General features: G+C 41.1%; 1 protein-coding gene across 4 annotated transcripts in view; it reads right to left on the bottom strand.

Moving 5' to 3' along the window:
• Positions 1-26,164, bottom strand: part of LOC149016878 (DNA/RNA polymerases superfamily protein) — a 113,289-nt gene that overhangs the window by 27,816 nt on the left and 59,309 nt on the right. For all 4 annotated transcript variants that reach the window (XR_016172733.1, XM_089151136.1, XM_089151138.1 and 1 more), the window contains exon 12: positions 16,710-17,050. Coding sequence is in view for 3 of the 4 variants with exons in the window: in XM_089151136.1 (XP_089007262.1) it covers positions 16,710-17,050 (341 nt within the window). In the remaining variant the exon portion in view is untranslated. The remainder of the gene's footprint in view (positions 1-16,709; positions 17,051-26,164) is intronic.

Here is a 26,164-nt window from a genome sequence, read left to right as displayed (position 1 = left end):
CGCCTCAAGCTTCTGTCAAGACATCGCCTGCTACACAACCTTTGAACACGGCAAAGGTATCGTATCCCACTTCCCCACGTCCTAAAACCCTCATTTGGGATGACGATGGGGAGGGCCCCACAGAACCTTTTGTCCCTCCTTCAACCATACCGCCTTCTCAACCCACCGCCCTTTTTAACCCGACTCCTTATGGGCCGATTCTTTTAAGCCCATCATTTCCCTTAAATCCCTTAACCAACTTAAAACCTTTAAACCCACCTAACCACCTTGGCCTAATTCACTGACAACCCACTAAACCCAACAAAAAAGCAAACCCAACTAAAGTAAATAACCCAACCCACTGCCCTCCACCGTGGCATAACAAAAAAATTTCCCCTATCATCCGAAGTCCTCGGAACCAAACTTCCCCAACCACTGCTTCTACCGCCAACCACAGTGAGCCCTCTCCAACTAAACATTCATTTTACCCTTTTTATCCAATCTCTCCTAATTTTGACTCCTCTATTGACCCTAACCTCTTTGAAACTCCTTCCCCCCTGCAGTCCCCATTGTGTGAGACCCCTCTACTCTCTCTCCCCTGTTTGGTCCATTGTGTCCCAGCCCCCAACTCTTTATGCTGTCCTTTCTCCCTCAAGCAAATCCGATGGCCTTTCTCCTTCTCAACAGTAGCCATGTCCATGGTGGGAGATCTCGCTCTCGAGCGAGATCTCGCCACTCCAAAATAGAGAGATCTCGACCGAGATGGCGAGATCTCGGTCGAGATCTACCAAAATTTTGGCGTAATCTCGGTGACCCATCTCGGTGGGTTTTAGGGCCCTAGTTGGGCTGAAATTTGGTATTTAGTCTATTTAAGGCCTTTTGAACACATTGGTGGCTTTAGAATTGTGAGAAAATAACCCTAACTACATCTTCTAAGTCAACCCTATGTGTAAAACCGAAATGTAGAGATATCAAGTAATTCATGTTATCAACTATAAAGTATTAAATACATCACACATCAAACTATCAAAGAACTTAATGGCTTCAAAATTTTACAACCATAAGAAGTTTTAGACTTTTAGTAAGTCATAAATCATAATCTATAAGTTCACAATCACAATCACAAGAGTATGTGAGTAATAAGATTACAAGACAAGCAAGAGTATCACTCAGCATTCTGCATCAACTGATTCTGAACTGTGGCCACATATGACTCCCAAGTCAACTCATCTCACATTAAATTGGTTTCCATGAAAGTTAGATCAAATCTTGTGGATCAACATATATTTACACTAAACTCACACACCCATTGTAGAATATTCTATTTGAAAAAAAATCAAATTTGGAGGAAAATCTTACCTTTGTTGTAGATCTAGTTGAAATAGGCTTGAATGATGATAATTTGATGTTGTAGATGTCTTAAAGATGTTTAGAAGTTGAATCCCCAACAAATTCCGCAAAAAAATCAAGTTTCTGGCAAATTTTGATGGTTGCAGCGAGATCTCGGCGAGATATGGCGAGATCTCGGCGAGATGTGGCGAGATCTCCCATCTCGCAGATCTCGCCTCTCATCTCGTCTCGCTATGTGAAAATAGCGAGATATCTTCGCGAGATCTCGCGAGATCTCCCACCATGGCCATGTCCATGTCCGATATTATCATTTGGAATGTAAAGGGGTTAAATGCCCTCTTTCTAAACAAGCTAATGTGAAATCCTCCATTTGTTAGTTCAAAGCATCTTTCTGTGCCCTCCTTGAAACCCATATTCACAATGATAATGCCCTTCGAATTGCCAAGGCTATAACCCTCTCTTGGTCTCTCCTCTCCAATTCTAATCTTGCCCCCAATGGCCGCATTTGGATCCTTTGGGATCCACCTAAATTTCAAATCTCCCTTCTCTTCCCGACCTCTCAATTAGTACAACTCCAGCTTATTATTCCAGCTTCGTCCTCCCCTCTCCTTCTCACCATTATCTATGGCTTTAATCGGCCATCCGACCGATCCCCTCTTTGGAAGGATCTTTGTTCTTTTGCTCCTTCTACTGAAGGTTTCCCATGGGGGCATTGGGGGTGATTTTAAAATCGTCCGATACTCGCATGAGAGGGTTGGTAGCAACCTTCCGAACCCTACAGCAATAGAAGATTTTAATTCTTGCCTTGAGGATACGGGACTCTATGATCTTCGACGGTCTGGCCAGTTCCTTACTTGGCAGAAAAGGAGGATTGGGGAAGCCCGTATGGTCTCCAAGCTATATCGTTTCCTTGTCAATGAGTCCTGGCTCACCACCTTCCCTACCTCCCATGCCTATTTCTCCCCTCCCAATCTCTCTGACCACTCCCCCTGCATCCTCCATATTCTCGACCTCCCCTCTTTCGGCCCCAAGCCCTTCAAATTCTTCAATATGTGGGCCACAAGCCCTTCTTTTCTCCCTGCGGTCATTGCGGCTTGGAATTAGCCGACCCACTATAACTCTCTCCCCTTGATTTCCCTGGCCTGCAAGCTCAGAAACACTAAGTTTGCCCACTGATCCTAAAACTTTTCCACGTTAGGAAATATCTCTTCCCAAGTCTCCTCTTACCGTTCTGATCTCTCTAGAATCCAACTCCTCCATGGGGAACCCTCAAACCCCTCTCTCGCTGAGGAAGAGCGTGTTCTCTCCGTTGCCCTTTCTTAACTCTCCTCCCAGGAGGAAAGCCTTCTACGGCAAAAAGCGAGAATCAAATGGCTTAACCTTGGGGATGCAAACACTGCCTATTTCCACCGCTCCCTCAAAGGTTGTTTGAAGTACAACTCCTTTCCTGGTCTCCTTTCTAGGAGTGGCTCTTAGATCACTGATCTCCCTAGTATCAGAAATGAAGTTGTCTCTTTCTTTTCTAGCCTTCTCTCTCCGCCTTCCCTCCCTCCCTCTCTTCTTAACAAGCTTGTTTCACCCATTGATCTGGATTCCCTCAGCTCTATCTTCTCCCCAGAAGAGATTCCTTGCCATTTGCTCTCACATAGCTAATCATGCCCTTGGCCCTGATGGTTTTAGTATGGGTTTCCTCCTATCTTCTTGGGACTTCATTGTGGATGATCTTGTCCACGCCATCTGGAGCTTTTTTTCAATCCATCCCAGCTCTCCTCCATTACCAAACTTTCCTCTGTTTCATTCCCAAGAAGCCTAGTGCCTCCTCTCTCTCCTATTTCCGACCCATTTCCCTATGCAATGTCATTTACAAATTCATTTGCAAAATCCTTGCCAATCGAATCAAGAAGGTTATTCCATCACTTGTGAGCCCTAACCAATCTGCTTTCATTTCCGGTCCGGAGCTCTCGGACAATATTCTCCTTTGCGCATAAATTGTTCAAGGTTTGGATAGATCTTCTAGCTCCTTGGCTACTCTTCTGAAAGTGGACATTCACAAAGCCTTCGATTCTATCCATTGGGATTTCATTAGCGAGGTCCTCTCTGCTATAGGATTCCCTCCGGCCTTTATCCACTGGATTGAGATTTGTATCTCCACCCCTAACTTCTCCATCATCACAAATGGTTCCCTTGCTGGGTACTTCCCCTCTAGGGTGGGAATCCGCCAAGGCTGCCCTCTCTCCCCCTACCTATTCACCCTGGCTCTCGAGGTCCTCTCCCGTATCCTCCAATCAAACATGAATCAACTCCTCATCTCTCCCATTCCCAAATGTAGATCCACAAACCTCACCAACCTCGCTTTTGTGAACAATCTCATGATCATCTCCAAAGCTGACCATCAATCCATCTCCACCATTCTTTCCTCCCTCTCGTCTTTTGAATCTCTTTCTGGCCTCCGTCAACCTCAACAAGTCCACTCTCTATCTCTTCGGTGTCTCGGATTCTACCAGAGCTTCTCTTTTGCAGCTCTCAGGGTTCAATCCTAGCTCCTTCCCTGTGACCTACCTTGGTCTCCCTCTCATCCCTGGTAAGCTCACCTGCCACCACTGCTCCCTTATGCTTGATCATATTAGGAAAAAGCTTCAACTCCGGAAAGGAAAGCTTTTATCCTTTGCTGGGAGAGTGGTGCTCATTTAATCTGTCCTCTAATCTTCTTACCTTTATTGGAGTGGTATCTTTTCTATCCCCAAATCCATCATTCAGTCCATAGAGTCTCTCTTATGTGCTTTCCTCTGGAAAGGTCAAGAAGCTTCCAGATTCCTTCATCTCATCTCCTGAGCGGCGGTTTGTCGTCCCAAAGCTGAGGGTGGCCTTGGAATCCGTCACATCCTAGACGTTAACTTGTCCTGCCTCCTTAAGCTCATTTGGAAGAGTGCTTCCAAGCATGACTCCATCTAGGTCTCCTGAGTTTATTCTTACATTCTCAAACAAGATTCTATTTGGATTGCTTCTTGCCCCTCAAATCCTTCTTGGATCTGAAGGAAGATTCTTTTCCTTCGGCCCCGCGCTCGCTCTGCAATCCCCATCCAAGTCTCGCTTGGTTCCTCCACCCTTTTTTGGCTACACCCCTGGCATTCGTTGGGCATTCTCTTCACCCTTCTTGGTCCCCGCACAATCTATAAGACTGCCACCCTTGACATCTTCATCTCCCATGGGGCCTAGTCCCCTCTCCCTAACCCCAGTCTCACACATGTTTGGAATTCGCTCTTCCCTATCCTTAACCTGTCCCGAGATACCACCATTTGGTCCCCTTCGCCATCCAAATCCTTTACCACTTCCTCCACTTGGAGTCTTCTCTGCTCCCCCCATCCCTCTGTCCCCTGGTCTCATTTGGTTTGGTTGAAAGGCCACATTCCCCGTCATACCCTCACCCTTAAAAGAGCTTTCAACCATGCTCTCCCTATCCAATCCTTCCTCATCAGCCGCCATATCCCCGCCATCCCTGGCTGCACCTTTGCTGGAGTGGTTCAGAGGACATTGACCACCTTTTCTTCTCCTGCTCCTTCTCCGGTCCCCTTTGGGATAGAGACCTTATATCCATTTGGCCCCACTCGAGACGCTCACACGGGTTAGTGATTGGTCTTGGATCTCGAGGAATTTTGCCGGTCACTCCATTTGCAATCGCCTAGGCAAGCTAGTCTTTAGTGCCGCCATCCATCACATTTGGTGTGAGCGCAACCTTAGAAGATGGACTCCCAAATCTTGATCCTTAGACTTGAGTTGGAAAGCCATCTACTTTGATGTATCTTCTAGATTGCTATCCCTCCCCAACCTCCCCTGTTGTCGACAACCCCAGAAATAGGTTAATCGTTAGTTTCTGGGGTCTCAGCTGCTCTCTCATCTCCCCCTCTTGAGCTCCTTGCTCCTCCCCCCCTCGCTTTTTATTTCAATTCCTTTGTAATCTTCTCCTGTAGTGTTGCTTGTTGCTTTTAATATATTATTAATCATCCAAAAAAAAAAAAAAAAAACTCGGTGGTCCATCCCGATGGGTTTTAGGGTCCTGGTTGGGCTGAAACTTGGTAATTAGCCTATTTTAAGGCCCTTTTAAACATGCTGGTGGCCTTGGATTTGTGAGAAAATATCCCTAAATATGTCTTCTAAGTCAACCCTATGTGTGAAACCTAAATGCTACAGGATTGGGGAATGTAAGGTTAGACAACAATCACAACATGTAATGCATATAAATGAAAAGCTAGTGTATCAACTATCAAATACATCAAAGAACTTAAATATCTTCAAAATTTTATAACCATTAGAAGTTTTAGTAACTAATAAGTCATAAATCATAATCCATAAGTCATAAGTTCACAAGAATACAAGACAATCATGGAATGGGAATATGGGATCAAATAATAAAATTCAATCAAAATCCACAGCTCTAGCTGCTCCACCACAACTTTAGGCCGTCTAGCATCAGCTCCACCACTAGCTCCAGCACTAGGACCATGAGCTCCCGCAACACACACCGATTGTAGAACATGAAAGTGTAAATCGAAGCTAGTAGATCAAATTATATTTACACTACAGTCACACCGATCGTAGATAATGTTATTTGAAAAAAATTAAAATTTGGGAAAAATCTTACCTTTGTTAAAGATCCAATTGAAATGGGCTTGAATGATGCTAATTTGATGTCGTAGATGTGTTAAAGGTGCTTGGAAGTTGAAATACAGCTGAATCCCCAAAAAACTCTGGCCAAAACTCAACTTTCCAGCAAGATGGGCGAGATATCAGCGTGAGAGAGGCGAGAGAGGCAAGATATGCCTCTCTCGTACAAGATTGGGGTTTTTAAAACCCCCTAGACCAATTGGTTTAACCAAAAAAGGGGTATCTCGCCATCTCAAGAGATATAGAGGCAAAATCTCACTAGATCTCGTCAAGGAAGAAATTTCGACCTTGCAAAAGGCTGAAATTTTGACGTTTCGGTCGAAATTTCGATCGAAACTGGACACTTTTTCTGAAATTTGAAACTTCAATTTCGGGCCTCATATGGACTCAAAATGATTTGGATTCTTGTATACTACCTATTTCAAGCATAATAAACACAATGGAACTAGTATTTTGTAAAAAACAAAACTATTGAAAATTTATCATTCAAGTATACTAACAAATGACTGGTTCCGACAAGTGCAAACTGTATTGCATACATGCATAGAATCAACAACATACATGAATTGTTTGGTAGAATGGTTACATATACAACAAGTCAACAAAATAAAATGACCGACTAGATCAAGCGATGGTGTCTCAAATATATTAAGCTAAAGCCTATATATCATATATACATAAAATAAAAATACATAATTTTAGAAAATAATTATTAAAATAAAAAAATGAAAAAATGGTAGGAAATAATAAAAAGATAAGTTTAACAAAACACAATTATAGATCATAGTCCTAGGCTAAACATGTATTAATTTCAAGGCAATACAAGATCATTTAAGGCATGAACAAAACAAAAATAAAAAAAGGGGAAGTTTGGAATTGTTGGGTGTGGCTCATGCTTCACATTCTATTGTTGCTGGAGTTTCCTTTGTAGCTGTTGTGGCTTAGGAGGTGTTTGGAGGCAAAAAATGAGCAAAAATGGTGTTTGAAGGCAAAGGAGTAGTGAAAATTAGGTAAAATGGGATAGAAATCAACAAAAACTAAGGAAAAACAAGTTGGAATGCTGATATGTCGAAATAATTGAAATTTCGTTTCGTTTTTTAAAAATGCAGACATTTCGACCGAAATTTCGACAATTTAGGTCGAATTTTCTTCTATGGATCTCGTGGTGAGATATCTCCTTTCGCAGAACTCGACTTCCATCTCATCTCGGTTGACCAAAAAAGTGAGCTATCTCGTGAGATCTTGCCGAGATCTCTCACCATGATTTAAATATCACCATTCTGCATCAAATCCATTGCCAATTTGGTCATCCTTCATTAAAATGTTTAAAATTATTCGATAATCGTTTTTATTCTCTTTGTAGTTTAAATTGTGAGTCTTGTCAATTTGGGAAGCTTCATCTAATAAAGCTATCCCTTAGTGTTATTAATAAATGGTTTGACCATCCACTCTGCATTCTCATGTGTGGGGTCCTTGTCTTGTTAACTTTGTTGGTTTTCTTTATATTGTTATGTTTGTGTCTGATTTTCTAGGGTTACTTCAATTTATTTAATGAAGAATCATTTAGACTAGTTTAATATCTTCTGGTGAGCTTGCAGCTGAAGTCCACGCTTGTTTTGGAGTCTTTATTTACAATTTTCATAGTGATAATGCGAAGGAATATTTTCCAAATCCCTTTCATAGTATTATGGCTTTAAATGGAATTATCATCAATTGTCTTGTGCTGACTGCTTGTCACTCTTCAACAAAATGGTGTAGCTGAACCCCCCCCCAAAAAAAAAAAAAAGACATTTAATGGAGGTCACCTACTCACTCTTATTTGAGATGAAGGTTGTCAAAACCCTTTCAGGATGATGCTGTTCTAAGTTCTAACTGCACATTATCTTCCTTCTCATATGCATCATCTGTTTTAGAAGGTGGTATTCCATATTCTTTATTGTTTTCCTCTTCGGCCTTATTTGTTTTACCTCCTCGTGTATTTGGTAGTGTTTGTTTGACTTGTGATCATTGTCTGGGAAAGTCTAAAACCCCATGCTCTTAAATGTCTCTTCATTGGGTACTCACGTACTATAAAAGGTTACCATTGTTATTCTTTTGAGTAGCGGAGATGTTTTGTTACTGCTGGTATCACTTTCTTTGAATCTACACCTTACTCTGCTGAACCTGTTAGTCTAACTAACCTTGACAATGATCTTTCTATATCTGTTATTCAAAGTGTAATTCCACAGGTTATAACTACTTTAGCCATTGTACCATTTGCACTTCCAGCCATCCCCAAAATATATGTCCACCACCTATGACCCAACAACAGCTGCTGCTCCCTCTGCTCCCATGGATTCTACCTCCTTTTCAGATGTTCTAACACAGGCAAAATATTTCTTGTTGTATATGTTGACAACATTGTTATTACAAGGGATGATTGGATGGGTATTGAGGGGGCCAAAGATATTTACAATAGAATTTTGAAACTAAACACTTAGGAAAGCTCAAGTATTTCTTAGGGGTAGAAGTTGCTCAGTCAAAGAATGACATGTTTTTGTCTCAAGACTCTCAACAGAGGTATGTAATTGATTTACCCTCTAAAATGGGTATGCTAGGGTCAAAACCCTTGGACACCCCCACGGAATCTATCTGAAACTTACATGCTAGGCGATGGTACCATCCTTGACAATCCTTGGAAGTATTGAAGTCTTGTGGGTAAATTATTATCTAACAATGACTATCTGACATAGCTTTTCCAGTCAATGTTGTGACTCAATTCTTAGCCCCTCTCTAGAAGTCTCACAAGGTGCTGTTATATGGATTTTTTTTTTTTGGATGAATGAATAAATATATTAAACAAAAGGAAACAAGAAAACAAGGCCTTTAAGCAGAAGGCCGAAAAGGAGAATTGAGAACCCAAGAGACAACAATAAGCCTATTCCTTGGGGCATCATCAACGGGGGGATGGATTACAACTAACAATCTAGAAGATGCATCAAAATAGATAGCATTCCAAATCATGTCTATAGAGCAGGACTTGATGTCCATCTTCGAAGATTGCGCTCCCACCATAGGTGATGGATCAAGGCACAGTACACTAGTTTACCAATCCAATTGCAAATGAAAGAACCTAAGAAGTTTCTCGAAATCCAAGACCAATCTCGAAAAAACCCATAGGATTGCCTCAAACGGGGCCAAATGGAAGCTAGGGCTTTTCCCCAGATAGATCTAGGGAATGGGCAAGAAAAGAAAAGGTGCTCAAGGTTCTTCAAACCGTTCCAACATAGGATGTAATTGGGGTTAGCAGGGATGTGGCGGTCAACAAGGAAGGATTGGGTGGGGAGGGCATGGTTGAGGGCCCTCCAAAGGGTAAGGGAGTGATGGCGAATGTAACCTTTGAACCAAACCAATGAGGGCCAAGGGGCTTAGGGTTATGGGATTTGAGGAGATTCCAGGCAGTTGAGGTGGAGAAGGTTTTGGACGGGGAAGGGAGCCAAATAATGAGGTTTCTAGTGGAGCTAGAGAGGGGGGGGGGGGAGAGATTCCCAAATCTGTGTGAGAATGGGGAGGGGGGTAGGAATCCAGAACCCATTTTAAGATATCTTAAGAAAGCTCTTGGGCATGGACTTCTCTATACTAATCATGGACATAGGCAAATTGAAGGTCTTTCTGGTCCAGACTGGGATATCTCCAATTGGTAGAGAATGAACCACAAGTTATTGTACATTTATTGGAGGAAATCTTGTGTCATGGAGAAATAAGGAACACATAGTGGTTGCTTGGTCAAGTACATAATCAGAGTATCAAGCCATGCACATGTCACCTTTGAGTTGATATGGATTAAGCAGTTTCTTAATGAACTCAACTTTGTTGGTGATTCGTCTATAAAGCTTTAGTATGACAATCATGTTGTCCACTTAGCATCTGACCTTGTTTTTCATGAACGGGTGACCAAGCACATCCAAGTAGATTGTCATTTTAATCGTGAGAAACTACAAGAAGGCATGATATTTCCCAATCATGTCCGTACAGGGGAACAACTAACAAATTTATTCACTGAGGCATTGGAGAGTACAAATGTTGACAAAATTTGCAACAAGCTGGGCATGGATAACAAATATCCTCCAGCTTCGGGGGGAGTGTTAGAAGGGAAAAATGCAGAGGAAATACTCCCATTGAGGATTAGCGCTAGGTGCAAATTCACGATGGGAAATTCCACTAGTTGTAGTTAGTTTTGGATTCCCAATTATAAGGGGAAATTCCTAGATATTAGGAATAGGATTTCTAGCCTACATTCTCTTGTTTTACTTGTATTCATCAGATTAAATAAAACTATTACAACTGGAGTCTTCACAAGTTTTTCTGTGAAGAGCAATTGACGAATTCAAGGGATCAACATTATCAAGAAGAAGTTTCTCAATCCCTTGGGCAGCAACTTACAGCAACTTACAAGTTTCTCAATCCCTTGGTCTTTTTGGAACCAGATCGATGGTCTTTCATCAGAGAATAACATAGAACATTCATCTGTTTCCCTAACCAACCTCCCTCGCTTCGGGATGACTGACCTCTTCCACGGCTACCCCTGTCCTCTCCGGTAGCTTTTGAACTTGCCTCCATGTCTGACTTTAACCCCCCTCCTGTTCCCCCCTCTTACCTGAGTAACCCTTCCCCCATTTCCCCTGACAAGCCTTGGAATTCCCTCTTCAACCAACAGCCCTCTTCCATTTCTGATCTTGACCTCTCTTTCATCCCTCCTACCTCTGATGGCCCCGGCCCCAACCCCACTGCTCACTGTCCCTTCTGACTCTACTGCCTGTGGAATTCGCCGTTGGAACTCCTCAGTTATCGGCCAATTCCTTGGCCCTCCTCCCCCCTTTGGAATCATAAAATCATCTCTCACTAAGCAATGGAAAGCTGAAGGTATTCTGGATATTCACCTCATTGATGCCGGAATCTTTCTTTTCAAGTTTGACTCTCCTGACTGCCGTTCCCGTGCTCTTGAAGGGACTCCATGGTTTGTGGGAAAATCTCCTTTGTTCCTCAAACCATGAACTCCTTCGCTTCCTCTCCGCAGGGTCGACTTCAGCCCTCTTCCCCTGTGGATCAATTTGCCTGGTCTACCGCTTAAGTTCTAGAATTCAGATTGCTTGAGCCGTATTGGCTCTGCTCTTGGAAAGCCTATCAGAACTGATGTGAAAACTCTCAATATGTCTCGCCTTTCATATGCAAGAATTTGTGTAGATTTCTCTGCGTCAAAGGATCTCCCGTCGCTCATCACTATTGCCGATGACTTGGGCCTCAAGTATAATCAAGTCATAGTCTATGATTGGATCCCTTCCCGTTGTGCAACCTGCTCCTCGTTCGGCCACGATGCGAAAGATTGCTTGTTCACTTCTCTCAAACAATCTACTACAGATGACCCTCCTTCTGTTCGATCTGCTGAAATCAGTCTCCCAACGGCTGATTTTCCGTGCTTGAACCATGCTGAAGTTATGCCTCCTTATGATACCAGAAGCTCTGATGTTATCCCATTAAAGGAAAATACTATCGATGTTATAGAAAAAACTACTATTTCAGTTCCGCCTTTGATTCCTGTGAAGCTCGCCGGCCCTGCTCCTCCGTCAAAGACTTACCGTTGCCAAAGAAGAAGAAATAAAGCTGCTGCTATGATTCCTGCGCCTCTGTGCTCTGATGGCGACATCTCTGTTCGTCCCGCCAGCTCCTCTGACGATGTTGAAGTCTCCTTCCCTGAGATTCCTGCTCCCGCGACTGATGATGTCGGCCTTGGGGCTGCCGCTCGGTCATTTAAGGTAACTGGCTCTTGCTCCTTTGATCCAAGTTCTTGATCTTTCCCAAATGATGCTAGTTCGATTACTGTAAACCCTGCAAATCTGCTATCTTCTGTTCCATGCGATACCCTAACCTTAACTCCAAAAGACCCTTCTCCCTCCTCTCACGATATTTCCTCCCCCATTTTACCGACTCCCTCTCGCCAACTGGGCCCCACTACACAACTCCCAAACAGACGTCAGCTTCCTCTTTCCTGTTCCTTAACCTCATTAAATCCTTCTTTTCGGCCCAAGCCCATCTTAAAAACCCCTTCTCCTCCTCATAATGGGCCTCAAGCTCTTATTTCGGCTGGGCCCATTTGTTTAAAAAACCCAACTTATAGACCCAACTCCTCAAAGAATTTCCCTCAGCCATTGTCCTCGGTGCTTCCTAAATGCAATGATACTATTGGCCCCAACCCTTTGATCCCTATGAACCTGCCCAGGCCCATGCTTTTAAACATTCAAACTTTTGACCCTTCAACCTCATCCCATCCCTCATCCCCCTCTACCGAAATTTCAACCCCCCTTTCAGCTTCATCCATTGACCCAAATATTTTTGAAACGCCATCCCCTTGTGATTCCCCCTTGTGTGAGGCTATCCCCTTCCCCCCCCCCTCATAGTGCTGCCCCTCATTATCCCGATATTAGTTGCTAATTGTTTTTTCTCTCCCCTTCCCCAATGTGTTTATGTCTAGTTTTATTATTTGGAATGTTAGAGGCATTAATTCTATAGCCAAGCAAAGGGAGGTTAAGAATTTCATTTTGGATTCTAAAGCCCCCTTTTATGCCCTTCTTGAGACCCATGTTAATCAGGATAATTCCCATCGGATTGCTCAATTTCTAGCCCCCAATTGGTCCTTTATTTCCAATTACTCCCATTCCCCAAATGGTCGTATCTGGATTCTTTGGGATCCGACTCTGATCAATCTCTCCCTCTCTAATTCCTCCTCCCAATTCATACATCTTTCGGTATCCTTGCCTAATGCTCCTTCAATTTCAAACTTCTTCATCACCATCGTCTATGGCTTCAATCGTGCCTCTGATCATGTTCCTTTGTGGGATTCAATTTGTTCTCTTTCTACCTCTTGTGAGAACTCTCCCTGGGGTGTTGGTGGAGACTTTAATATTGTCCGTTTTTCCCATGAAAGGGTTGGTGGCTGTTCTCCCAATCCGTTTGCTGTTGAGGCCTTTAATTCTTGTATCGATGATTCTAGTCTCACTGATCTCCGTTGGTCGGGCCACTCGCTTTCGTGGCACATCGCCGTATTGGTGAGGATAGAATCGCCTCGAAGCTTGACCGCTTCCTTGTTAATCATTCTTGGCTCTCCAGTTTCCCTCTTTCCCATGCCTCCTTCTCTTCTCCTAGTCTTTCTGATCACTCCCCCTGTCTTGTTCATCTTTCCCCTCCCTCCTCCTTCGGTCCTAAGCCTTTTAAATTCTTTGATATGTGGACTTCTAACCCTGATTTCATCTCCACTGTTAAAGAGGCTTGGGATAAACCTACCCATTGCCACTCTCTTCCCCTCATTGCATTCGCCCGCCGGCTAAGGAACACTAAGGAATCTCTCAAGCTCTGGAACTCCTCTTCTTTTGGAAACATTTCCTCTAGAGTCTCCATTAGCCGCTCAAATCTCCTGCGAACCCAATCTCTCCTCCAAGGTGATCCTCTCAATCCCTCATTGGCAATTTCTGAGAATGACCTTTCTTCTGAGTTATCTTCCCTCCTTTCCCTTGAAGAAAGTTTCCTTCGTCAAAAAGCTAGAATCAAATGGCTCCAGCTTGGGGATTCCAATACCGCCTTTTTCCATCAGTCCCTAAAAGCTCGTCACAACTACAACTCCATTCCTGTTCTCCTCTCCCGCAATGGTTCCTTGATCTCCGACCCTCCTGGAATCAAAGCGGAAGTCGTCTCTTTCTTTTCTAATCTTCTCGCTCCTCCTTCCCTCCCTAGTAGGCCCCATCTCCCTCCCAACCTCATTAATAAATTCATTGACCCTCTCTCCCTTCCCTTTCTCTACTCTATTCCCTCCCATGATGAGATTCTTCAGGCTATCCGTTCCCACAAATCCAATCGTGCTCCCGGCCCCGATGGGTTTAGTATGGGCTTTTTCAATAGTGCCTGGGATATTATCGAGGGCGACCTGATTCATGCTGTTCGGAGCTTCTTTCTCAACCCTTCACAGCTCTCTTCCGTTAACCAAACTTTTGTTTGTCTTATTCCCAAAAAGGCAGGTGCCTCCTCCCTCTCTGACTTTCGCCCCATCTCTCTTTGTAACCTCCTCTACAAATTTATCTCCAAGATCCTTGCGAATCGAATTAAGAAGGTTATTCCTAGCCTGGTTAGTGCCAACCAAACTGCATTCATTTTTGGTCGTAGCATTGTGGATAATATTCTTCTTTGTGCAGAGGTAGTCAGGGGTTTTGAGAGATCATCTCATTCCCTTGCTGCTCTCCTCAAAGTAGATCTCCATAAAGCTTTCGACTCCATTCGCTGGGATTTTATCAGTGATGTTCTTTCTGCCATGAATTTCCCCCCCTCCTTTATCCATTGGATTGAGGTCTGCATATCCACTCCAACCTTCTCCATTATAACCAACGGCTCTCCGGCTGGCTTCCTCTCCTCTCGAGTCGGGATTCGTCAAGGTTGTCCCCTCTCCCCTTACCTCTTTTCCCTTGCTTTGGAAGTTCTTTCCTGCATCCTTCAATCCAAGACTGATCAACTCTTAATCTCTCCAATTCCCAAATGCAAATCCCTCAACCTCACTCATCTCGCCTTTGCGGACGACCTCATGATCTTCTCCAAAGCTGACCACAAATCCATCTCTTCTATCCTTTCTGCTCTTAATCTCTTCGAGTCCATCTCGGGTCTCAAGGTCAATCTCGACAAATCTTCCATTTTCCTCTCCGGAGTCTCTGACTCCCTTCGCTCCAATCTCCTAAATATCTCTGGATTCAAGCCTACTCCTTCCCTGTTGTCTATCTCGGCCTTCCTCTTTTCCCTGGTAGGCTCTCTCGCCACCACTGTGCCCCAATGCTTGATCATATTCGGAAAAGTCTCCAACTTTGGAAAAGCCGGCTTCTCTCTTTTGCCGGTCGTGTTGAGCTAATTCGCTCTGTTCTTCAATCCTCCTATCTCTACTGGTGTGGCATCTTTCCCTTTCCCAAGTCTATCTCCTTGGAGATGGAGTCCATCTTCTGTGCCTTTCTATGGAAAGGCCAGGTTTCCTCGAGATTCCTCCGCCCCATCAGTTGGTCCAACATCTGTCGGCCTAAATCTGAGGGGGGCCACAAGGAATTCGAAGGATTCGAGATGTCAATTCCTCCGCTTTACTTCGTCTCATTTGGAAAATTGTTTCTAAACAAGATTCCATTTGGGTCAATTGGGTCTACTCTTACCTCCTCAAATCTGATTCTTTCTGGTCCGTCCCTATCCCTCCTAACCCTTCCTGGATCTGGAGGAAACTTCTTCTCCACAGACCCTGTGCTCTCCCTGCCTTCACCATTCAAATCTCCTCTGGCCTCTCCACTAAGTTCTGGCTAGATCCTTGGCATCCGATGGGTATTCTCTTTTCCCTTTTTCCCGCCCGCACCATTTATGACTCCCGTATCCCCAAGTCTTCTCTCTTATCGGACTTCATCTCCGATGGAACTTGGGCCCCTGTCCCCCACCCTAGCCTCACACAAGTCTGGAATTCCCTTCCACCAATTACCCCCTCCGCTCATGACACTCTAGTCTGGCTTCCCTCTTCTACAAAATCCTTTACCTCGGCTTCTGCTTGGAACCTGGTTCGTTCCCCTTCCCCTTCCCCCCCTTGGCCTTCCTTTGTATGGTTCTCTGGCCACATTCCCTGGCATGCCCTAACCCTTTGGAGAGCCCTAAACCTCGCCCTCCCAACCCAGGCCTTCCTCATCTCCCGCCACATCCCTGTGAACCCAAACTGTACCCTTTGCTGGACCGGTACCGAGGACATTGAGCATTTATTTTTCTCTTGCCCCTTCTCCAGTTCTCTTTGGAGAAAAGCCATTGCTTTCATCTGGCCCCGTTCCCGCCGCTCATTTGAGTTTGATCGTGATTGGGTTTGGATTTTGAGTAATTTCTCAGGCTCCTCTATTTGTGATCGGGTTGGTAAGCTTGTTTATGGTGCTATGATCCATCATCTCTGGTGGGAGCGGAATCTAAGGCGTTGGACTTCTAAATCCCACTCTCTTGATTCGATTTGGAGTGCAATTTATTTTGATGTATCGGCTAGACTCATCAGCATTCCCCATCCCCCGGTTGTTGACTCCCCAAGGAACAGGCTCATTGTTGTCTCCTGGGGCCTCAACTCCCAAATCATCCCTTCTCACTGAATCCTTTTGTTTGGTTTCTTCTTGTAGTTCGCTGTTCTCTTAATATCATTATTTATTCATCCAAAAAAAAAAAAGTTTTTCTGTGAAGCTCCAACATAAATCAGGCTTCTCTCCTCTTCTTATCTCTTTCTCTTCCCTAATTTACAAAGGAGAAGAAGGTAAGAAAGAGGAGAAATCAAATGATATAATGCTGTGTGTTGGGAGTGATTCTCCGATACAGCTATATATTAGCTCGCTAATGATAGTAGCAGAAATCACATACACCTCCCTAGGGAGATAAAAATTTTAAAAATAGACAATGCACCATAAGGAAACTAGCTAATTAACTAATTCCTAAACTACCCCTACAACATGAACTCCAAGTACTAAGATAAAAAGATTCAGAATAAGCCACATGTCAAATTGGAAGATTTTGAAATGTGAAACACACAAGTAGAATGGAAGATTATGGATAAACAATCACCAACTGACATGAAATTCTTGTCTTTAAGAATTATCTCCATCTGAAAACCCCATTAGTACTAGCTGAACAAAAGCTTTTTCTTTTTAACGCACCTTGGACAGGAAATTGTCGCTCAGAGGTTCATGAATTTTCTCCATGATATGAGCATCATTGCTGAAGATGCTAGAGTCAGTATCAAATGACTGATTCGGATTGGAACTGCCCTCCAAATAATTATTATGCATGGCATCTAAGTGATGGATCTGGCTGTCATCTGGAAGACCCGTTTTCATGTCAGACACGAGATGATTATCATCTGCACCAGACTCAATTGATTTATTATTACTCTTATCTTTTTCAGAAGAAGCCCCTGAGGTAACAAAGTTCATAAGAGTCTTTTGTGTACGATTGGCAAGACCACATTTTTCATTGTTGAACTGAGACATTCGCAACCCTGCAGAAAGGAATATGTTTCATGTAAAAGGAAGTGTTAAAATTAAGGATTTCTTGTGTGAAACAAAAAGAGCCTATGTAATATTACTTGAGCCAACTAAAACAGGTCCAAATTGATGCTGATAGGTAACTTGATTATAAGATCTTAGTTCACATCTCATCTACTTGGTAAACTAAACCACTGCAAATAAAATGAGGTTGAAAACTTAAAATTCTACAAAATAGTTAACAACATTACATTGAGGCCAAAATATATCTATAGAAGCAGGCAGCTGCAAAACCACCAGATTAATCACCTTCATGTTATGACAATTGAGAACTACAGCTATTGAGGCTTTGCTTGTATGTGGTGCCTAAAGCTCATTCTTGGGTCCGAGGCAACAACATGCCTAGTTGACACAAGCTTGATGGACGTCTGAACTCTGAAGACCTAAGTCTCCAAGAGGAAGCCTGAGTAAACCCCAGATGCTGTTGGCCCACTGTCATAGAAGTAGTAGTAGTTTTCTTTACATAGTTTTTTCAGGGTTTATAAAATCTCAGCCAGGTCTTTTTTTTTTTTTTGGTAAACTCTGCCCACCTTAAGGTCAGAATAGTCGACTTGTTTATTTTATCAGCTTCTCTAAAGCCATCATGATTTATAGATGCTTTTTACTGTTGAAGTTACATTTCAGATAGGAGTCCTAAGTTGTATCTAAATCCTATTTTAAGGATGATTCACATTGTAATGCTGATTAGCAAACTACAACTGCCAAATAAACGACCCCAGTGGGGTGAATCAATGGATGAATACAAACTTCATTCATCATCATCATTGTTAGAAATCAAGCTTTACAGTGTCTGAACTTGAGAAAAGAAAAGAGAGAAGAGAGAACCACAAAAGAAGCCTGCAATTCTAGCAAAAGTAAAACTAGAATTGCAAGCTTCCTTTATTTATAGAATTCAAGTGCTTAGCATACAACTTGAGAGACAAGAAACTTGTCCTCTAAAAAATAAATAAATAGTACAATTAATGGACATAATTTTCTAGTATTCTAATTCCTAAAATCTGTCCAAAATAGAAAGTACAGAAAAAGGAAAGTTCTGAAATTAGTAACTAGCAGAAAATAAAAACTATGATTTCTAGAAACTCCCAAAACTTGTGTAGCAAGATTCCTACCCTAGAATAGAAAGTAGAGTAGCATATCTTAAAAAGGAAGCAAGCATCAAGGCATAATATTGTTCACATAAACAGTAAAACAGCCCATTACTTCAACACTCCCCCTCAAGCTGGAGCATACAAGTCTCCATGCCCAGCTTGCAACAAATAGATTGGAAACTGGGTCGAAATAGAGCTTTAGTGAAGAGATCAGCGAGTTGATCAATAGAGCTAACAAAGGGAGTCTCTATAAGTTTTTTCTTTACTGCGTCACACACAAAATGACAATCAACCTCTCTATATGTTTCGTCCTCTCACGGAATAGTGGATTACTAGCAATGTAAGTGGTAGCCTGATTGTCACAAAACATTTTTATAGGAGCAAAAACTGCGAATCCCATCTCTTCTAATAAGGAACGAAGCCACATTAATTCAGCAGTAGTGTGGGCTATGGCCCTATACTCAGCTTCAACACTAGACCGGGCAATAGTGGATTGCTTCTTGCTTCTCCAAGTCCATACTTTGATGTGGTCTATAGATTAGCCCTTTCCCGGGCACACTCTTATGATATCAAAGAACTAGCATTGCTATATCCCAATGAGCCTTCCTAGGAGACTGCATAAATTCACTCAACATACCAACAGAATAAGAAATATTAGGATGAGGAAAAATAAGATAAATAAGTTTTCCAATAAGACTCCCGCAACGATGGACATCATCCAACAAATCACCATTATCTAGTCCTAACTTTAACTGAGGGTCCATGGGAATGTCGCTAGGATTAGAAGCGACCATGCCAATGTCAGTCAAAAGATCTAAGACATTTTCTTTGTGACAAATTAACTCCCTGTTTACTACGGACTACCTTAATCCCCAAGAGATACTGTAGCTCACCCAAGTCTTTGGTTTGGAAACACTTCTGTAGGTGTGCCTTGACTATATGAATGGCTTCAACGTTATTGCATGAAAGAATAATATGATCAACATAAACTGCCATAATGACAACATGTTTGAAAAATAAAAATAACCGCAAGCGCACGGTATAGTGTAGCTAATGGGTCGATCTCAAGGAGATATGCCACTTTAGAATTTAACCTCTTAATGATAATGCGATAGTGCAATGATTCAAATTTGTTAACTAATTAATTAAACTAAACGAGTGGTCCTAATCCATGCATATAATGTGATCAAATTGAGACTAAAGATAATACAAATATAACCAACGCATAAATAAAAGGCAACAAAGTAATAAAAGGAAAAGGGAAACCTTAACCAAAGAGAGGCACGACTGTAGGCATCTCTGATGAAGGACCCAGGGGGAAGGGAGAACAATAAATAAATGCAAGAACAATAAATTGTAGAAAGTAAATAACAAAGCAATAAAAGGATAATGGAAACCTTAACCAAAGAGAGGCACGACTGTAGGCATCTCTGATCAAGGACCCATGGGGAAGGGAGAACAATAAATAAATGTTGAAAGTAAATCCTAAATTAAGAATATGGAGGGGTAAATAGAAGCGGGAATGGAGGGGGGGGAGAGAAGATTATTGAAGGAGGTAACTTACTTGCATCTTTGAACTTCAAATAATAATTAAAAAAAAACCTGAACGAACGATTCGAATCTCAACCAACCCTAACAACCAGATCTAGAATTATCTAGATCTGCAATTGCTAGACCAATAGAAAAATGAATCCTCAAACTTGAAACTTGAACTTCAAATTGCATTACATAGAAAAATTAAACCTAAACATTCAATCTAAAAATTAGAATCTCACAAAAGAAATCAAAGAAAACTAGAGAAAGCTTAAATAAACTAAAGAGAAAAGAAAGTGTGCTTCTCCTAAGCTCTAAAACACGTTCTCCCTTGCTGGAGTATGCTCTCCTTTTATAGAGTTTACATGGGATATGATTTTTGACAGAGTTTGAATCAAACTCAAGAGTTCCTATCTGACTCAACCAGGGAGGGTTTTGGCGTACTAATCGAATTGACTTAGAGAGATCAAATGCACAATTCCACCGTTGGATTTGAGGATCAAGAAGTCGTGAAGCTCTCCTCCAAAATCAGCTCGATCGGACACCGGATGACCATTTGATGAAGGGCTTGATCGAAACTGGACAGAGACGCTCAAAAACGGGATTTTTCCCTCTTCCTTCTCTGAATAGGATTCTTTTTCCTCTTTTTCCTTCTTTTATCAAGTCCCAAATAGGAAATAAAATATTGAAGCATGCAAGGATTCTTTTTCTCCATGTTCTTTTTTATTTGTAAAATATTTTGGAGTTGGCCCACAATCACATCTCTAGCCCATCATGCTCCAGATCCGGCCCATTTTTGCACTTGGGAATTTGAACCGACCTCTTGACGTGTAAAATTGCATGTTTCATACCCAAAACTCCAAATGTTTGCTTAAATCTTGAAAAGTCCTAAAATCTGCAAAAACAACATAAAACCTAAGGTAGCTCCACTTTAAGTGTGTAAAATGCATGCTTTATTCCCTAAGATTTCACACATAAATGTGCTCATTACAACACAACCACTCTGTCGTCTAATAAAGATATATTGATAAGAATAACACTGTAAAAATCCAAAGGGCTCCATAGTCTTGCTAAATTTCTCAAACCAAAGCTCGTGGAAACTGTTTAAGGCCATAAATTGCTTTATGAAGTTTGCAAACACGAACACTGTCCTCCCCCTGAACAACATACCCTGGAGGTTGCTCAAAATAATCTTCTTCATGAAGATCACCATATAAGAAGGCATTTTTTATGTCAAGCTGAAATAGAGGCTAGTTATAATTCACAGCTAAAAAAATCAAAACACGAACAAAATTAAGTCTAGCCACAGGAGAAGAAGTTTCAAAATAGTCCACATAGTATGTTTGAGTATAGCCCTTAGCCACCAAGCGGGCCTTTAACCTTTCAACTATACCATTAGAATGATACTTAAAAGTATACACCGACCAACAGCGGACCACAGCTTTTCCAAGAGGTAGGTCTACCAAGGACCATGTATTACGAGACTATAAAGCATCCATTTCCACATCCAAGGCGGCCTTCCAGCCAAGCTCTTCAAGGGCCTCGGTATGATGGGTTGGAATATGAATAGCAGATACGAAAAATGCAGGCAGCAATACGTGAAGAGGTAGATGAGAAATAGATACGAAATTGGAAACAGGGTAAGCAATGTCAGAGTGTAAAGTACAAGTACGACTACCTTTCCTCGAAACAATTGGTAAGTCATCTGAAGTCGGCGTATGATCTCCACTAGAAGAATCCGCTGGTGGAGAGGATGAAGTGGGAACATCTGTAGAACCAACTTTAGTCTCCACTAGGGGAGATTACAGGAGGAGCAGTACTATCCACAATGCGCTCTGCAAACTTACATCTCCGTTGATAAACCTATAGAGGGACACTTCCAGTGGAAGGAACCACAGAAGGAATAGAAGAAATAGAGGGAGCAACATCTAAAACACAATTTTCAAAAGATATAGATGGACTAGGGTAATAAGGTGTATGTTAAAAAAAAGTCACATCCACACTTACAAATTGTTTATGATGAATAGGATCATAACAACGAAAACCTTTTTGAGTACGTGAGTACCCAAGAACAATACATTAGACAAAATGGGGGCAAAGTTCATCCAAAGGATGTGGTATAAGAACAAAACAAACACGACCAAAAATTTTGGGTGAAACTAAGAACGGTTCTCTATTTGGAAAACAACTGAAAAATGAGATTTTTCATAAAGTAAAGTCATAGGCATTCGGTCAATTAAATGACCAGTAGTCAAAATGGCATCACCCAATAATTATAGGGAACATTCATCTAAATTAGAAGAGCTCACGCAAACTCCAAGAGGTGGCGTGACAAAATATCAAAAACCATGTCTATTACTAACTCTGCAAGGACCTCAAATATTGTAATGAACAAGAGAAAATAAAGACTCACTACTAGGGACCGAGTGTGGAGGATAGGTGGCACGATTATGCTTCCCTAACTCACACGCTTCACAATTTAATCTAGACACTGACTTAAAAAGAGGAAATAAAAGCTTTAATCTAACTAAAGACAGATGGCCTAAACGACAGTGCCATTGGAGAGCATCTACAATATCGTCAAAGAGAGTTGCAATAAGGGCAGCATAGTCCAGATAGTAAAGTCCGTTCCTTTCACACCCTCCACCAATCGTCTTCCTCATGTGAAGGTCCTAGAAAACACAAGAAGTGGGAGTAAAGGTCACATAATAGTTTAATGCTTTAGTTCACTTAATAATAGATAATAAATTAAACAAAAAATTTGCAACATGAAGTACAAATGACAAAGTAAGAGAAGTTGTAAGAGAAACACTTCCAGAGCCTAGAATGGGTGTGGAAGTCCTATTAGCTATAACAATGGAATTATTAGTAGTAGATTTAGAAAAGAGTTAAAAAGCGACAACATACCAGTCATGTGAGAGGAGGCCCCTCAGTCAATGATCCAAAGGATAGGAGTAGAAGTGAGAAGTGTTATGTTACCTGTAAAAGAAAGTGTTGCTGCAGAAGTACTAGTGGATGTGGAAGTGCCGGTCTCAATATTTTGCAATCAGTGAAAGATTTGGCTAACATCATCTTTTAGAGTTTTAGACAAATCTCCTGAAGAAGATACAAAACCACTATCGTTGTTTGTTACCGTATCAGTACCACCATCGGAAATGGCATGATTGGTAAGTTGCTTTGCCCACTCTGGCTTTCCATGTTTGGCCCAACAAGCTTCCACTAAGCACCCTGTCACCGCAATGAGTACATAACCATGGTGTCTTGATAGAGGATTGAATACCACGACCTCCAAAAGATTTACTAATTTCTCTATGACCACGTCCCCTTCCGCAAAAGGTAGTAAATGCTGAATTTTCTCCTTTAGAACTTTTTTCTAGAGAACTTCCTTTAGGCAAGGCAATAAGTTAAAGTCTAGAATATGCTTCACTAAGGGTGGGGACATGCTCACCAGCAAGAAGATGTCCTTTGATAGATTTCAATTTAGGGTTCAACCCTGCAAAAAACTTGGATACAAAAAATTCATTCCGTTGTGCTTTAAGCTTCTCTATATCTGTGGTGAGAGGCTGAAATACATTCAACTCCTCCATCATTCCTTCAAAAGAGTTGTAATAGTTTTGCAGAGACTTGTCAGCTCATTGAAATTGAAATAGTTTTTCATAAATACTAAAAATTCAGGTCAAATTTTTAGGTTGGGAATAGGTCTCTTGCATATCATCCCATATTCCCTTTGTAGTCTTAAGGAACATAACGTTGGCTGCAATATCAGGTTCCATACTATCCCACATCCAAATTTTGATGATAGCATCATCTTGAATACAACTAGCATAGGACTTGTCAATCTCAACAGGAGGTCCACCTTCAATAAACTTAAGCTTACCTTTCGCAAGTATATAAACTCGAACCACTTGTGACCAAAGCAAATAGTTAAAACTACCTTTCAGTTTAATGGAAGTAATTTGAACATTAACATGATCTCCTTGAGGTCCTTTAGAGTCAGCTGTATTCATGGTTGAGTCACTTGTAATTGAAGACATTAAACTGAAGTAGATACCACTCGAATCAGCCTTCTAGAACTTGAAGCAGAATGTAAAAAAAAACTCTGCAAACCTTAGGTCCGAATAGAGGAAAGAGGATTTCAGGATGCAGAAGACAAAGGTAATGCAGGTAGGAAGAAAATAAGGATTTATTCCAAGTTCTGGACTGTGTAAAAGAAAGATAATAAGTAAGAAGATCAGTTCATATGAAAAACTTGATCTTATAGTACATTAGATACAACATTAAATGGCTGCACACCAAGCAAATCTGAAAAGGAAAAAAAATAACTTCAAAAGAGAACACTGAGAACAACATTGTTTTCATTCAAAAAAGCTCTGATGCCATATTAGAAATAAAGCTTTAAACAACCAAAACAATGTTTGAACTTGAGAAAAGAAAAAAGAGAAGAAAAGGAAGAAAAGAGAGGAGAGAACCACAAAAGAAGCCTAAGATTCTAGCTAAAGTAAAATTACAATTGCAAGCTTCCTTTATTTATAGAATTCAAGTTCTTAGCATACAACTTGAGAGAAAAGAAACTTGTCCTCTAAAAAATAAATAAAGAGCACAACTCATGGACAAAATTTTCTAATATTCTAACTCCTGAAATCTGTCCAAAATAGAAAGCACAAAGGAAAGTTTTGAAATTAGTAACTAGTAGAAAATGGAAACTATGCTTTCTAGAAACTCCCAAAACTTGTGTAGCAAGATTCCTATACTAGAAATAGAAAGTAGAGTAGCATGTCTAAAAAAGGAAGCAAGCATCAAGGCATAATATTGTTCATGTGAACAGTAATAACGTGAACAGTGAAACAGCCCATTACTTCAACAATCATCATCATCAAGCCTTGTCCCAACTAAATGGGGTTGGCTACATGGATTATTGCCTTCCAATCAGCTCTATTTGAGGCCATGCTAGATACACAACATATGCTATGCATATCCTTTCTCACCACTTCTCTTAAGGTTATCGCAGGTCTGCCCCTAGCTCTTATAATTCCTGCAATCTAGATTACATCACTTAGCCATATAAGGGCATTTACAAGCCTCTGTTGAACGTGGCCACACCACCTCAAACCAATTTCTTGTAGCTTATCACTTATGGGAGTCATTCCTAGAACAGCTCTAACATGATCATACTTTATCTTATGCTTCCTAGTTTTGCCACTAATCCATCTTAGCATCTTCATTTCTACTACACTGAGTTTATTTATATGATTCTTTTTAACAACCCAACACTCTTGCACCATACATTATAGCTGGTTGAACGATGATCCTATAGAATTTTCCTTTGAGCTTTAAAGGAATACGTCGGTCACACAAGATCCTGAATGCACCTCTTCACTTCATCCACCCTATTTCAATTTTTTGGAAAACATCATCCTCTATATCACCTTTTTTATTTATGATTGAACCAAGGTATCCAAAACAATCGCTCCAAGGAATCTCCTCATCATCAAGTTTCACCACTTCATCCACTTGATCATGACCAAAGTTACAAACTAAATATTATGTCTTCGTTCTACTTAGTTTAAAGCCTTTTGATTCCAAAGTTGCTCTCCATGATTCTAACTTGGTATTAATCACTACTTGAGTCTCATTCATGAACACAATATCATCAACAAAAAGCAGGTACCAAGGAACCTTGCCTTGAATGTCTTCAATTAATTCATCCATTATAAATGCAAACAAATATGGGCTTAAAGTTGATCCTTAATATAGCACAACTATAATTGGGAGTTCATTACTTTGTCCTCCCACTGTATTTACACTTCTCACTGAACCATCATACATATCCTTAACTATGTTCACATATTTACTTGCAACACTTCATTTCTCTAGTACTTGCCAAATTAACACTCTAGGAACTCTATCATAAGATTTTTCTAGGTAAAAAAATACCATATGAAGAAGGTCTTTCCTACACTCTCTATACCTTTCCATAAGTCTCCTAATAAGGTAAATAGCTTATATTGTAGGTCTTCCAACACATAAAGCCAAATTGGTTCTCTATAATTGTGATCATTGTCTCAAATGGATTTCAATTACTCTCTCCCATAATTTTATAGTATGGTTCATTACTTTAATGCCTCTATAGTTATTATAACTTTGAATATCTCCTTTATTTTTATAAATTGGAACCACAATACTTCTCCTCCGTTCATTTGGCATTTTCCTTGTACTCATAATCTTATTAAACAACTTAGTTAACCAAAAGAACCTGTACGCTCCTAAACTCTTCTATACTTTTATTAGGATTTATTAAGGACCTTGTGTCTTGCCTATTTTCATCCTCCTTAGAGTTTCTTTTACTTCAAATATCAAAATTTGCCATGTATATGTTCGAAAATTGGTGTCTCTGGTGAATGGTGTATTCTCCGTATTTGCTAATTTTGCTTATTAGCATTTCTACTA

The sequence above is a fragment of the Hakea prostrata genome, chromosome 4 (genome assembly GCF_041222555.1).
Source record: "Hakea prostrata isolate BN-2017 chromosome 4, UWA_Hpros_2, whole genome shotgun sequence".
Taxonomy (NCBI): domain Eukaryota; kingdom Viridiplantae; phylum Streptophyta; class Magnoliopsida; order Proteales; family Proteaceae; genus Hakea; species Hakea prostrata.
Note: the sequence above shows the minus strand (reverse complement) of the source record. Positions and strands in the feature narration are given on the sequence as shown.